This window comes from Simochromis diagramma, unplaced genomic scaffold (genome assembly GCF_900408965.1).
Source record: "Simochromis diagramma unplaced genomic scaffold, fSimDia1.1 OVJJ01000501.1, whole genome shotgun sequence".
NCBI classification, from domain to species: Eukaryota; Metazoa; Chordata; class Actinopteri; order Cichliformes; family Cichlidae; genus Simochromis; species Simochromis diagramma.
Genome location: NW_024387320.1, coordinates 6370773 through 6384292, shown reverse-complemented (window position 1 = coordinate 6384292; position 13520 = coordinate 6370773). Strand labels below are relative to the sequence as shown.

At 39.6% G+C, this 13520-nt stretch overlaps 1 protein-coding gene across 1 annotated transcript in view; it reads left to right on the top strand.

The window, feature by feature from the left end:
- Positions 1-13520, top strand: part of cerkl (ceramide kinase-like) — a 31858-nt gene that overhangs the window by 17158 nt on the left and 1180 nt on the right. The window contains exons 5-14 of the mRNA XM_040005851.1: positions 1072-1203; positions 1970-2033; positions 4536-4666; positions 4788-4862; positions 8666-8843; positions 9433-9498; positions 9957-9994; positions 10094-10202; positions 10329-10425; positions 12260-12456. Of these exons, the coding sequence (XP_039861785.1) occupies positions 1072-1203; positions 1970-2033; positions 4536-4666; positions 4788-4862; positions 8666-8843; positions 9433-9498; positions 9957-9994; positions 10094-10202; positions 10329-10425; positions 12260-12456 (1087 nt within the window). The remainder of the gene's footprint in view (positions 1-1071; positions 1204-1969; positions 2034-4535; positions 4667-4787; positions 4863-8665; positions 8844-9432; positions 9499-9956; positions 9995-10093; positions 10203-10328; positions 10426-12259; positions 12457-13520) is intronic.

The window sequence follows — 13520 nt, the reverse complement described above, 5'->3', positions numbered from 1 at the left end:
TACTTAATGTCAGCCACGATAACAAAGTGTGTTGTGATCAGCGTTCAAGTAAGGACAGTCAGCTGTTGGGCTGTTTGTCATCACTTGGTAAGTTGATTGTTGTTTTAATTAATGCATTAAGAGCTCATATTAAAATTTTAGTATTTTTAGAAAAATATTTGCAGTCTTCCAAATCTTATTGTCCAAAATGAAAAGTTATTTAACTTCTTGAGTACACATAAATAAACATACAAAACTGCTTCACCTATCAGAACACAGCTGCAGAGGAACGTAAAGTGGAACCCTCAGCTGGCTATGATGAAAGATAGTTCACAGACATTTTATAATCCAGAACTTTATGTAATCAGCAGCAGTAATTTTTCTATTTTTATCTTTTTTGTTCACTAAAAGTAGCACATGAACACATTTTTTTTCTTTCATTTTTGACTTTTAAGGGCACTATATTGTGGACCAAAACACACAGTGGCATGTGGTGTAGTTGGAAATATTACCTACAGCCAAGGAGCTATGCTAGTAGCAGTGTAAAGCCGCCAGTGTATCCCACTGCAATGGTTGCTTCACATGCTGCCAGTAACGTCATCACACAGCCACTCCTGAAAAGCAGGTGTCACTACTCAGATATTTGTTAAATGCTAATAAACATGAAGTGCAACTGAGTCTCAATAAAGGAGACTCAAAGGATCAAAAACTCATGACTGTGAACCAGTTTGCCACCAACTGGTTTGCACATCTGGGCAAAATCTCTTAGTAATGCATGGAGTCGTTTTTTGATCCTCTGAAAATGGGGGGACTCTGCATGAAAATCACTGTAATTACTGAAGTGTTAATGGAGAGCTTTTGAATTAAAGCTGTGTCTACTTCACATCTACATTGTTTTGTTTAAAATTCACTGTTGTGGTATTACTGTGCTAAGATGTATGGACCTAACTATCTTTTAGTCTGTTGAACAATAACTGGCTCATAGCCCATCACTAGTGTAGCTAACCAACCATTGCAGGGTTTCATTTTCTTTCAAAATCCAACCTATGATGCACCTGCTAAATGTGTGTGTGCATGTGTGCGTGTTTTCAGGGTTCAGCAACCGTCCTACAAATCTGAAGGTCTTCATCAACCCTAGCAGCCACAAGAAGGAGGCCGTTCACATCTACAGAGACCACGTGGCTCCTCTATTCAAGATGGCTGACATCCGAACTGACATCACAGGTTAGTCCATCCAAGTGTTTATTTTTCTGCTCAGTAGAAACACTGAAAAATTATAATTATAAAAATATAAATAAATGTACGTATTTTTGTGTGTTTATTTTTAAATATAAAACTATGTGAGGCAGGGTTTTAACAACTAGATCTTTACTGACACCAGACATGATACTGAAATCTGTGTGTGCGCGTGTGTGTAGAGGGAGTCCAAAGGTCAGAGTTAATGGCAGCTTCTGGTCGCTAGGTAACCTGATATAGGGGGCGGAGCTTAGCCCATCTGTTGTGACAGAGGGAGACAGCCTCCTCTGCACTCCTCCCCTCATCTTCTCCATCTTTTTTCCTCTCCTTTCCTGTCTCCTCCTGTTTCCAATCATTTGCTTTTGTCTCATTTCCAGTGCTTCTCCTCTCTGCTGTTTTCTTGTTTTCTTTCCACCTGTCCTCTTTTCACCTTTCTGTTTTCCTCTCCTGCCTCATATCCTTGTGTCCTCTTTCCTTCTCATTTCCTATCTTCTTGTCTCATCACTTTTCCCATGTTTCCTTTTTCTCCTCCTTTTTTCTTGATTCCTCCTGTTTGCTTCTACTCTCCCCCTCTCAGCAGATGGTGTGATATCCGCTGTCCCACTTTTTTTTTTTTTTTGGCAGTCATCAAACACACACTTCATCTGACCACACATATGCACGAACACTTTATCTCTGTCCATCTCAATGTCTCTCCATCTGCTTACTTATTTTTTCCCCCTCTCTCTGTCTTTACCTGTCTTTCTCTCTCCAGTAACAGAGAGGAAGGGTCATGCTCTCTCAGTGATAAAGGAATGCAAACTGGATGAATATGATGGGTTAGTCATCTATATCTTTTTTGCTTTCAAAATCATTGCTTGGTTGGGATTCATCAGGATTTTTCCATTAAAAAATCCAGAGTAAGAAATTATTGTAAAAATAATTTACAGTTTAAATGTAGTTTTGTTATTATTCATCCATAGATGTTCAGTATCATAATATGTTGCTTTCTGAACCAATGTGTGACTGATTACAGACAGGTGGAGCCACCTTTAATTGTGCTGAAAGTAGTCAACGCAGTTGAAGATGATCAGATAATCTGCTGTATCGTGTGTAGAGGTTTCTGTTTGTTAAGCTTAAAGCAATCCGCTGTCAGCACTGTGAGATCGATGAAACTGTCTGTAGCTTTTAAACTGGATGAGTCTAAAATATGCACTTGAAGGCAAGATAAATGATCTCAGGTCCAGGTTAAAAGAAAGCCAGCTGACGATCAGCTGGTCCCTATTCCTCAAGAGGACAGGTGATAGTGGAATCTTACAGTTGGAAATAGTTGACTGTTTAATGGTAAGTGCGTTGACATGAAAGTTACCATGTTTAAATTGTGACATCATCCTGCTGCTGAACTGAGGTGAACTGGATAATCAAATAGCAGTTTACTGTCAAAGGCGGACACTGAAACACACTGACCATGACTGATCTCACACACCTCATGCACACACACACACACACACACACACACACACACACACGTAAGATGATCAAATACCAAACATTAACTGTTCACTTTGTTGTTAAAGTTAAAATAACTTTTCATTCCAATGATAGAACAGCAGCTACAAGTACAGAAGCAGCTATCAAATTCTCATCAGTCTTTTTCTGATGGTGTGTGTGCGTGTGTGTGTGTGTGTGTGTGTGGGTGTGTAAGCAGCTTTTGTGCTCAGCCCTCATAAAGCTTAATGTGCTTAGAGAAGATTAGCTCCGCGTTGCTAAGCTAGCTGCTGAGTGTGGGTAGGTGGTTGGGTGTGTGTGTGTGTGTGTGTGTGTATCTATGTGTGTGTGTGTGTGTGTGTGTGTGTGTGTGTGTGTGTGTGTGTGTGTGTGTGTGTGTGTGTGTGTGATTTGGTTGAAACCTACATTTGCCAATTAGGTTGGCTGTCACCGTGGCGACTACAGCTCCAGGTAATCCCATACTCAGGAAGAGGGGGAGGGGGCGGAGACTGTTCACCTCCCATTTACTGCAAATAAAGACTCGGAAGATGAACCTTCTCACTTTCTCACTTTTTTTTATTACTTTTTTACATTAATACTAACAAACAATAACTGCCTCCCACCCTACCCTAAAATAAAATACAACTTTTTTTTTCAAAAGCGATCAAAATATGAGTTTTATCTTTCGTGTGACTCTGTATGGGTCATTAGTAGAAATGTGACTGTAAATGATTCGCTCTCTGTCTCTTTGAGCTTACCATATGATAGACTGTCCAGAGTGTATCCTTTTTCTCACCCTGTGATTGTGAGTTCTTTTTTTTTTTTCTCTCCATCTGTTATGGTTAAAATATTGCTCGAAAGCATTTCACACCATGAGTTAAATATAATATATTTGTTTTAGTTTTATAGTCAACTTTATTCTAAACTTACGATTTTAACACTTAACTTAAGATTCTAAAACAAGACATGGATTATACTGCTGCCTGTTAGTGTGTAGACCTTTAAAAAAACCCAGCAATCATAAATATTAAAGAGTTCATGAACTTTGGTGACTGTAGGAGAGCAATTCACTGGAGCTTTTCAAAATAAAACCCATCACAGTCATTCTGAAATCCAGTTTCTGTGTGTCTACTAGTTTAGTTGTAGTCTAATTCTAGTATCAAAACTTTGGTACTGATGTTTTTCTACTGAACAAGAAATGTTGAGAAATATTTGTGCTTAATTAAAATACAAACCTTTGCAGTGAAAATACAACCTAGAGTATTTATAAATATCCATTCACCATCCATCGATATTCATCAATAGTTAAAAGAAATAAGTACTCAGCATCACACATTCAGGACCACCCTGCACAAACATTTTAGTTAGTGCCCAAAAACATTCAGGTTACTTACCCTGTTGTATTATAAAACAAATTGTCAATTTTACTAGAAAAGCCACATCCTCTGCTGGATGGTTTTCCTTTAAATCATCAGGAGTTTGAGATCTGTGAAATGTCTTCTAGGTGTATTATACTTGTTGTGGCTGTGAGTTTGTTAAGTCCGCTTGGGTCCAAATAATGTAAATGTTGTCATTAGGTGCCAAGATTGAGTCTGTGACAATTTTTTGTGACCATGCGTTTATGGAGACTTCACATTTCAATGAGCCAACAATGGATCAACACTTCAAGCAGACCTCAAAAGCGCTATAAGAGGACTATAATGTCAGTGAAGTCTGTGTCCTTGACTTAGTATAACCACCTCATTGAGCTTCACAATAAACCCTTATTTAGACCGAAAGACGGTTACCCTTTTATGTTACTTCCTGTGTTATTTTACCACTCTCACACTAGTTTTTTTCCACCTGTCCGTCAGGGTGGTGTGCGTCGGTGGAGATGGTTCAGTTGCAGAGTTGTGTCATGCTCTGGTCCTCAGAGCCCAGCTGGATGCAGATTCCCCAGAAAAACCAGTGAGAGCCGCACTGCCACTGGGAATCATCCCAGCTGGTAAGCAAGGGCATTCTCATATAGAACCACTGCTTTAAGGTCTCATAAGGTTTGGTATGCTAGTATGCAAAAACACGACATGAAGTACTTTTATTAACGGTCTGTTTTCACATGTTTGCAGGTTCCACAGATGTGGTTTCCTGTTCTGTTCATGGAGTCAGAGATCCAGTCACTGCAGCCCTCCACATTGTCTTGGGTAAAGCTTACATGTTGTAGATCTGTTACATAGATTGGGGTTGGTTGGAATTGTCTTTAGTAAATCTATATTTGGATCACCTAGCGTCGTCTATCCTTTTTATAAATCAGTCCAAGATTTTACATTTTCAAGGACAAAAATCTGTTCTGTTTTAATATTAAATCTGTGGCAATCATAGCCAGGTTCTTTGTGTAACAGACTAATTTCCTTAAAGCATATCACACCAAAGCTCAGCTCTTGCTAAGCTTTGGTGTGATTGGCTGAATGTCAGTCCGGCAGCAGGGACAGTGTTTAGGAACAAACAAACATGCAGACAGACGGTGAGACTGGACTCTGGTGGGAGTGAACAGACAGATGTCTAACAACAGGGTCTGTTTCACTTGAAATCAGTAAATCACAGGTTTACACTGCTCGCAGCAGCCCCGCCCCCTTTGTCTCTGACCACCACACTGTCAGGTAAACACGGTAACCAATCACCCAGCAGCAGGGCGGGCAGCTGTGTTTGAATGACAGCTTATCGTGTGATGATGTTTCATTGTCACTAATTAATACTGCGAGCTGAGTTTGTATGTGTGTGAGACAGATGGGAAAATTCAATAGCCCTAATGAGACTACTTCCTGAACAATAGAAAACTGTTAAAATTCCCAGGTAGGAAGCTGTTCCCACGCACAACAGGTGACTGCAGGTGAATTTTCCTGTCTTCATAACACTGATGAGGTGTGCTCATCCACAATCACATGATCTCCTTGCTGGACGTTAAACTACTAACAGGGGCGGAAGCATCAGTGCTGTTGCTACGGTTACCAGAGCCTGAGCATCCCTTGAAAATAGCGGCTTAACTGTTGACCTTTTATCAACTTATGTTTGGGAGTTGCAGCTGACACTGAAAATTTTCTGTATGTGAAATGGCCTTAGCTTGTTTATAGGTGTGTGTCAGACCTTTTGTATTTCTGGCTGTTTTTTTGTATATAAAAAAGCATTTCAGCTGTAGAGATCTACAGGCGAAAACTACAACAAATGGCTGCAGGCTGCTATCCAACAAAATAAGCATCCAAAATTAAACTAATGTTTGGAAAAGCTGTTTTCAAAATTCTTTGCTCTGTTTAACAGAGGCTGGAAAATCCTTCATAAGGGGGCCAATTCTGTCCTGATCTCTAAACATAAATATATAAAAGCATGACATGGAAGTCACCACCTTGACCACTTTACAATAATCTCATGAATGATCACCTTACCTGTTTAGAGCAGTTTGCCTCATTCATTGTTGTACGAAAAACTACTTGCTCACAGAGTTTAAATTTTTTTCCAGAAGTTCAAAACCTGCTGAGTCTTTTCTAGCCTGGCTTGTTAGAAACCTTCACTGCAACAATGAGTGGGACAAAAATAGAGACAATTTTAGCAATATGTGAATTTCTCTTTTCTGATATAGCAAAACGCAAAGCAATGCAATAGCCTATACACTGAAACTTCAGCATACTGTATCTCTAGACTCACAAACAGATTCAATATGATATTGATATATATTAAATTAATACTCAACGGTTGGCCCTCCTGGTGTTTGGAGGGGTATCTTTGTTGGCACCGTCATCATAGCAGTAACGAACAACCAGAAGGCAAGCTGGTCGAGGTTCAAATAGCAATTAGGATTAGCCAAGCTAGCTGTCTGGGAGTAACAACGGCCTGATGTAACTCATATACAACAGTCTGAATAATTCGATTTTTGACATTTTGATGCCAGAAGTACAAGCAATATGGCACATTTACAAGTGCATAAATGAAGCATGAAACTGGTACATGTGAAAGCTGCTTTACAAAAGTGTGAGTCTGCATTTTTACCTGCATTTATCCACAAACCAGTAATTTTTGTGCAGGTCATCTACTAATTAGTACTGGGCAGTGTAGAAAGTTTTTTTGTTTGTTTTTTCATTATGAACACTCTGTTCACTTCAGGCACATTACAGTGATTTCTGCCTTGGCACAGAATGACTATAAATCTACCTTCATTAATGATTTACTCAAGAACTTGAACATTGGAAGTTATAAGAACTTCCACAAGTCCTGAAAAAGTCTCCAAGCTTTCTCCATGAAGATGTTTCACAGCATCAACAAACTCAACTCACAAAGCAGATGCACTAACCAGCTCCTCAGACACTGAGTCGACTCCCTGCTCGCTGTGTGCTCACATGAACTCAATAAAATAAACAAATCATTCAACTCTTCTAGAGTTTTTAAATGTTAATAGAATGAATGTTTCAAATTCTGATGATAATAGTAATTAGAGTCATTTCACTGTGACATATTACATGACAGTAATAATTTGATTTCTATGCTATCAATCCAAAAAGCCCAGCAGCCTTCTCATACAGTGACATAACAACATCTCCACAGAGAGTTGGGGTATTTTCAAAGTATGTTTTAGAAAAGCTCGTTTCAAGAGGGGGAAAATTATGGTTTAATTCAATAAAAAACAAAGTTTAAAGTTACAGCCTTGGAGCTGAGCAGCAGCCCTAAATCCTCCTACTGGTGGTTTCATGTGTCCATTTTTAGCGCTGCCCTTAAAAACGAGATACTGCATCTCAAGGGGCTATCCTTTAAATAAATTAAAATTCATTCATGTTGCAGTTGTGCAGCAGTCTGTTACAGGTGCCATTTTAGATATATGACTTCTGACGGATGTCTTTTGTCTCCTCCCTAAATGCTTGTGTGGGATAATTATTGATTTATTTCAGCATTTTTTTTAAAAATGACTTGTGTGAGCATTTTACTGCTAACAGAAACAGTCATCCAGCTCATGTGATGCTAACACAACTTTCTAATAATCAGTTGGTTTACTGTTGAATTAACTCAGTCATTTTGGTGTTTTTACTTTCACTGATTATTATATTTGTACTTAATATATATAGGATATATTAGGTACAAATATTTTTTTACATTCAACCACTTCATCCACTATATTTTTGAATAAGAGCTACCAATATGGTATGGAAATAAATCCTAAAGGTGGATTAGGAGCCAAACAGAAAGATAATGACTTTGTGATGTAAATGAATATTGGTTGGACCTTTTAAGAAGCGCCGCAGGTTTGATCTCGGTGACACACTGACCGTCTCAGCTTTAATCCTGCGCAACACACACTGACACACAAACACACTGACAACACGCCATATGGTGAGGAAATCAGATTCTGTCCAGAGAGACAGACAGGCAGTCAGACAGACAGGTGCGGAGACAGCAGTTCAGTTCAGTAGGTTACAGCAGGTATGTGGCCAGATGGCCCGCTTAGTGCGTGTGCCTTTGTGTGTATCCATCTAAAAGCTGGTGGAGCATCTCAGTAAAGGAGCTTGATGGAAAAATCTGGTTATTTTTAAAATTATTTTAGTTATTTCTATGGTTTGTGCTGCGTTCAAAGGCTGTAGAAAAATAAAACCGTAAGCAGTGTTTGGCGTGGAAGCCATTTTTTACCACACACATAAAAAGAATCTGAGGAAACGTTGATAATGTTTCCTCAGATTCATTTCAATCCTCTGAGTTATTAATCGGCTTCACACATTCTGTTAATTAGCCGTATTTTAGACTGTGTGTATTTGTATGTCTCATTTTGTATGGATAAAAACCACAAACTGTACAAACGCATAGTAAGGTTACAAAATTATTCATTTTCAGTGTGAAGGCTTGGAGCAAGAGTTGTGTGATGTCCTCTGAAGTGATGGAAACACAGCTGTGGGTGTGCTGCATCCTAACTGTTTCTAATGAATCGTTTAAAGGGTCTTCTCTCAGTGTGCTGGTGTCTCTCTGCCTGCAGGTCACCTGCAGCAGGTGGACATGTGCAGCTTCTCGTCTCATGGCCAGTTGGTGTGCTTCGGTTTCTCTGCCATGTTTGGCTTTGGCGGGCGGAGTTTAGCGAGGGCAGAAAAGAAGAGATGGATGCCATCGTCACGGCGGCGAGAGTATGCTCTGGTTAAGACGCTGGCTAGGCTGAGGTGACACACACACATATATATAATTTTTACTTTTAAATGTAAATGTGCGTTCCTAAGGCCTCAGTCACACAGACATGACTGACTGACCTCAGTGACCCCATAGCAACCACTAGTCACTAAGGAAAACTGTTTTCCATGACTGTTTGGTTGCTGGAGGTTGTTAGCTGTTGCTGAGTGAAACTGGTCACAAAGAGGTATACAGTGCTCCACGGTGCTTGTGATGCTTTTGATTGCTGGAAGGTTGCTGAGGTCACTCGTAGTATGTATGGATGACACTGATTTGTCTGCAAAAAAATTGTCTGTTTCCTATTAGCATCCCATTTTTATCATTTCGCTAAAGCTAGAGTCTGTGTCTTCCATGTGGCAATCTGATAGCAACACAAGTAATCACAAGGTGATTTTTGGTGCATCACTTTCTTTGCCACCATTTTCACATGCTTAAAGCAAGCATCCTCCAGCAACCACTCATAAAATACATATTTTTCCTTAGTGACCGGGGGTTGCCAACTGGTCTCTAAGTGTGACTGAGGTCTAGCTAGGTCTAGGACTAGCTGGTTTCTTATTTCTTTTTTTTCTCTGTCTCCCTCAGACCGGAGGACTGTCAGCTCTCCTTTTTATCAGCAAGGAAGTCAAACAGCAATTTGTTTGTACAGCGGTGAGAAACACGCGCACACACAAACACGCACATACGCTCTGTGATGTTGGATGGTACATCTAAAGTGTCTTCAGACCACCATAAAAAACAATATGCATTTGTTTAAACAGGTTACAAGCACTCAGAGGAGACTGTAATTGTTCCACACCAACAGTGTTTGTTAGTTTGCTGTGCTGTTACATTTACTCAGCAGCTGAACCAGAAAGGCAAACACACCACGTAACAGCTTGTCTACTACAGAGACTTGCAGCACAAATCTACCAGAAACAAAATCAACGCAAATTTATTAAGAAAAGTGTGGAGGAGAGCCTGTTTGAGTCAAAGCTGTTGTTTTACCATGATTAGTTTAATAACTGGCTCTGTGTTTGATGATATTGGTCCGTTATATAAATTTTCTTCACTGTGAATGCAACTCTTCTGTCATGTTTGAAAAATTAACTTGATTTCTTGCTTCTCAGAGATAAGGACCAGGACCAAGACCAGGACCCAAAGTCCGGTAAAACCGCTACTTCTCTATTAAAATGGACAAATCAGATTTTAATCGCTACCAGCTACTCTCTGTCTTACTTTTTCTTTCTTTGATTTGTGTGTACAGAGGGGGAGGAGTCCTGGGTGACCAATCAGGGCCTGTATCTGAGCATCAGCATCATGTCTATCCCTTGCCTGAGTCCACACGCACCTCAAGGACTAGCTCCAAACACCAGGTACACAGTGTACGAAGATTAGCTCGATCTTCTGCTCTTTGGCCTTGAATGCATCACAGTGCACGTTAATACATGATGATGTTTCTAATAATGCTAACAGTCTCCACCACTTCCTGTTTTTGACAGTTTGGCAAATGGCAGTGCAGCGCTGATTGCGGTCGGAAACACCTCCAGGTCCGAGTTTATTAAACACCTAAAGAGATACAGCAGCTCTACTGGACAGGTGAGAACACCTGCCAGAGGTGAAAATAACATGAATCAATTTATTCCATTCAAATCCTCACTAAAACCTTTAGCAGATCTTTTAAGGCTCAGGAACTGAACATTTGCAATCTAAAATCTAAAATATTCACAACTAAGGAATGTCGGAGTACGATAGCAACCTTTTTTTCTTTACAAACTCCCAGTTTGCTCAAACAAATATCCATTTTTTTCTGTCTGGTGCAGTTAAAGTTCAAGTGTTTGCAATTTCTCATTGTGAAATTGCAAATGATTTATGGATTTCATCATCTACAGTACATATTACTATTAAAAGAATTTTTAAAAATGGGGCAAATCTTTGTACACAAGAAAATAAACTAAAAACACACAAAAACCTGCAGAAATCAACACTTCCAAGACTGTTCTGAGTGGACATTGTGCGTCAGTTAAACTCTACTGTGCAAGAAAAGCAAAGACGACTTGTTGATGTTATCATGATGGGCTTAGTTTAATTGCACAGAGCTGGTGCAGTGTGTAGATTATGCTGATGACAGCCTCAGCTATTATATATATTTCCACCCGGATGTTTTCTACCGAAGAGAGCAATTTATTGTCGTGGGAACTCACTCTTGACTTCAGGGTCACACAAGCACTTTGACTCGGGACAATTTTGTGATTGTGTTACAGTCGATTAACGGCTGTTGATTATACCACAATCCCTCAACATTCACAACACCTAAAGACTCTAGAAGATGGGAAAGTAGGTCCCAGTTTTAAAAATACCGCAGTTTTCCTTGAAGTTAGTGAGTAGATTAGCCTGGTTCAGCATGACCTGGTCTGGGCAGAGAGACTGCACACTAACCCACTTACTAAATATACGGGCAGTGTGGTGTTCAGACTTGGAGTAAACAGGCTGTTTACTGACTGGCCTACATCCTGCTAGCGTCCGTCCTGACATCTCAGCAGAAAGCACGGCAAAAGTGGATGTTCAAGTGGAGCTGCCCACATGTGACCCTTACAGTTTATGTCCTACTGTGGACTTTAAACCTCTCCTGTCACTTGTGTGATGTAGAGTGTGTGAAAAATGAATACACCTTTATTAATCTGATGATTTTATCAAAATAATTTTAAAGTTTCAGTGCTTTTTGGTGCAAATCCTCCTGTGTGTTGGTATTGAAGCAGCATTAAATTGAAGTGGAGCTGCAATTATACATTAACCTGCTGGATATTTCCATGATCAATTAATCATATCCTTTGTTTGCTTTGATCTATTAAAAAAAGCTGAAAATGTAGGTCTCCCTCTTTAATGAGATGCAATAAATTCAAATTCATATGATCAAATAGACAAAATATTAGAAACTGCTAGAGGAAATTTTTAAGCCATCAATTAGGCGTAGTGGAGTTGTAAAATATTTCTCTCTACAATTCACAGTCTCGTGAAGTTAAATCAAGTGTGTATTTAAGGACAGTACTGGAATCCTCTGGGCTCTTGTTTTAAGATAGATGTTAATCTGTCCTATAAGAACGGCTTTACTTTAAGAAAGCGCAAACCTGCAGGAGAGGACAGCAGACAGACAGACAGACAGTGGGACAGTCAGCTGGTCTTTGCTGCCCCCTGTTGGAGCCTCACAGCAGAGGACAGTGGACCGGAAGAACCAGACAGATCCTGCTGCTCTCTAACAAGCTGCTTAACGGAGATCTTAATGGCTCTTTCTGACCTCATCAGCTCAGCTTTAACACACACACACACACACACACACACACACACACACACACACACACACACACACACACACACACACACACACACACACACACACACACAGACAAAGCTCTGACTGATTATCTGTGTGCAGTTCAACTTCTCCTTCGTGGAGACGCATGCTGTGTCAGCAGTGAAGATCCGCCCCTGCTCACTGATTGGCTGTTCTGAGGATGAGAGTGAAGAGGAGGGTGACTTGAAAACCACACCCTTCATCCACGCAGAAGGAACAACCTTCCCCTGGAACATCGACGGAGAGCTGGTGGAAATTGCTAATGAAGTGCTCATCAGGTGGGACGCTCACGCCTTCGTTATTAAAAATATATCCAGATAATACAATCATTACGAACAGAGGAATTACTCTGAATTGATTAATTCAAGCACTGATTATTGATGATCAAGGCACTATTTTTCCTTTTAGTTCAGATCAATAAAATACAGCAAGAAGAGGTGAATATAGAGGATAATAATAATAATAATAATGATAATTATTATTAATGTTATTTTGGACAATGGCTGCTCTTTCATTTATTTTCAGTCCAGTCCTTGTACCTCATCCTTTTCAGAGGTATCTTGTTTTGTTTATTAAAACATTAACAGTGATTTATGAATCTTTCAAACATAAAAAGGGACCTAACACAAGGGCTGAACCCATGTTGTGTCTACACATAACAGACAACTTAGCACGAAATAATATTTTTGCACCAACATGATGATTGTCAAAGAGATATTAGCCACAAACTTGGTATGATTGGAAGAGGATTAGGGAAACTGGAAAAAACGAGGCACTTTTTTTCCCCAGAATTCTGAAATTAAAGTCGGAATTCTGAAAAAAAGAAGAAGAAAAAAAGACGTGCCTACTTTTTTTTTTTTTTTTCCAGTCATCCTAATCCTCTTCCGTAATCTCAGTATGATGTTCAGTGAGTTCTTAAAAGATTTGAGGAAACTGGACAAACGGAAGACAAAAGAAGAAGTGACCGGCCTAAAAAACAGATAACATGATCTGAAAGTCATGTTGAAATTCATCGAAAGAAATGGAAAAATTTAGCAAAGACCTGAAAATGCATCCGATCCATCTGCTGCTCACTGAAGCCTCATTTGAAATGGTCTCAGTTTAAGTGTGGTTGTTAAGAAGCCATTCTTCGTGAATGGAAACGTGGCTGAGTTGTGCCAAATTACACAAGAACTGGATTGAAAATCAGTGACAATAGATATTATAGGGGGATGAATTCATATTTGAATATTTGGATCAAATTTTTTTTTTGTGTGTGTGTGGAGGAGGTCAGGAGAGAGGTACAACAGTGAGTGTCAACAGCCATCACTAAAGCAGGTGGAGGCTCTGTCATGTTTTGGTG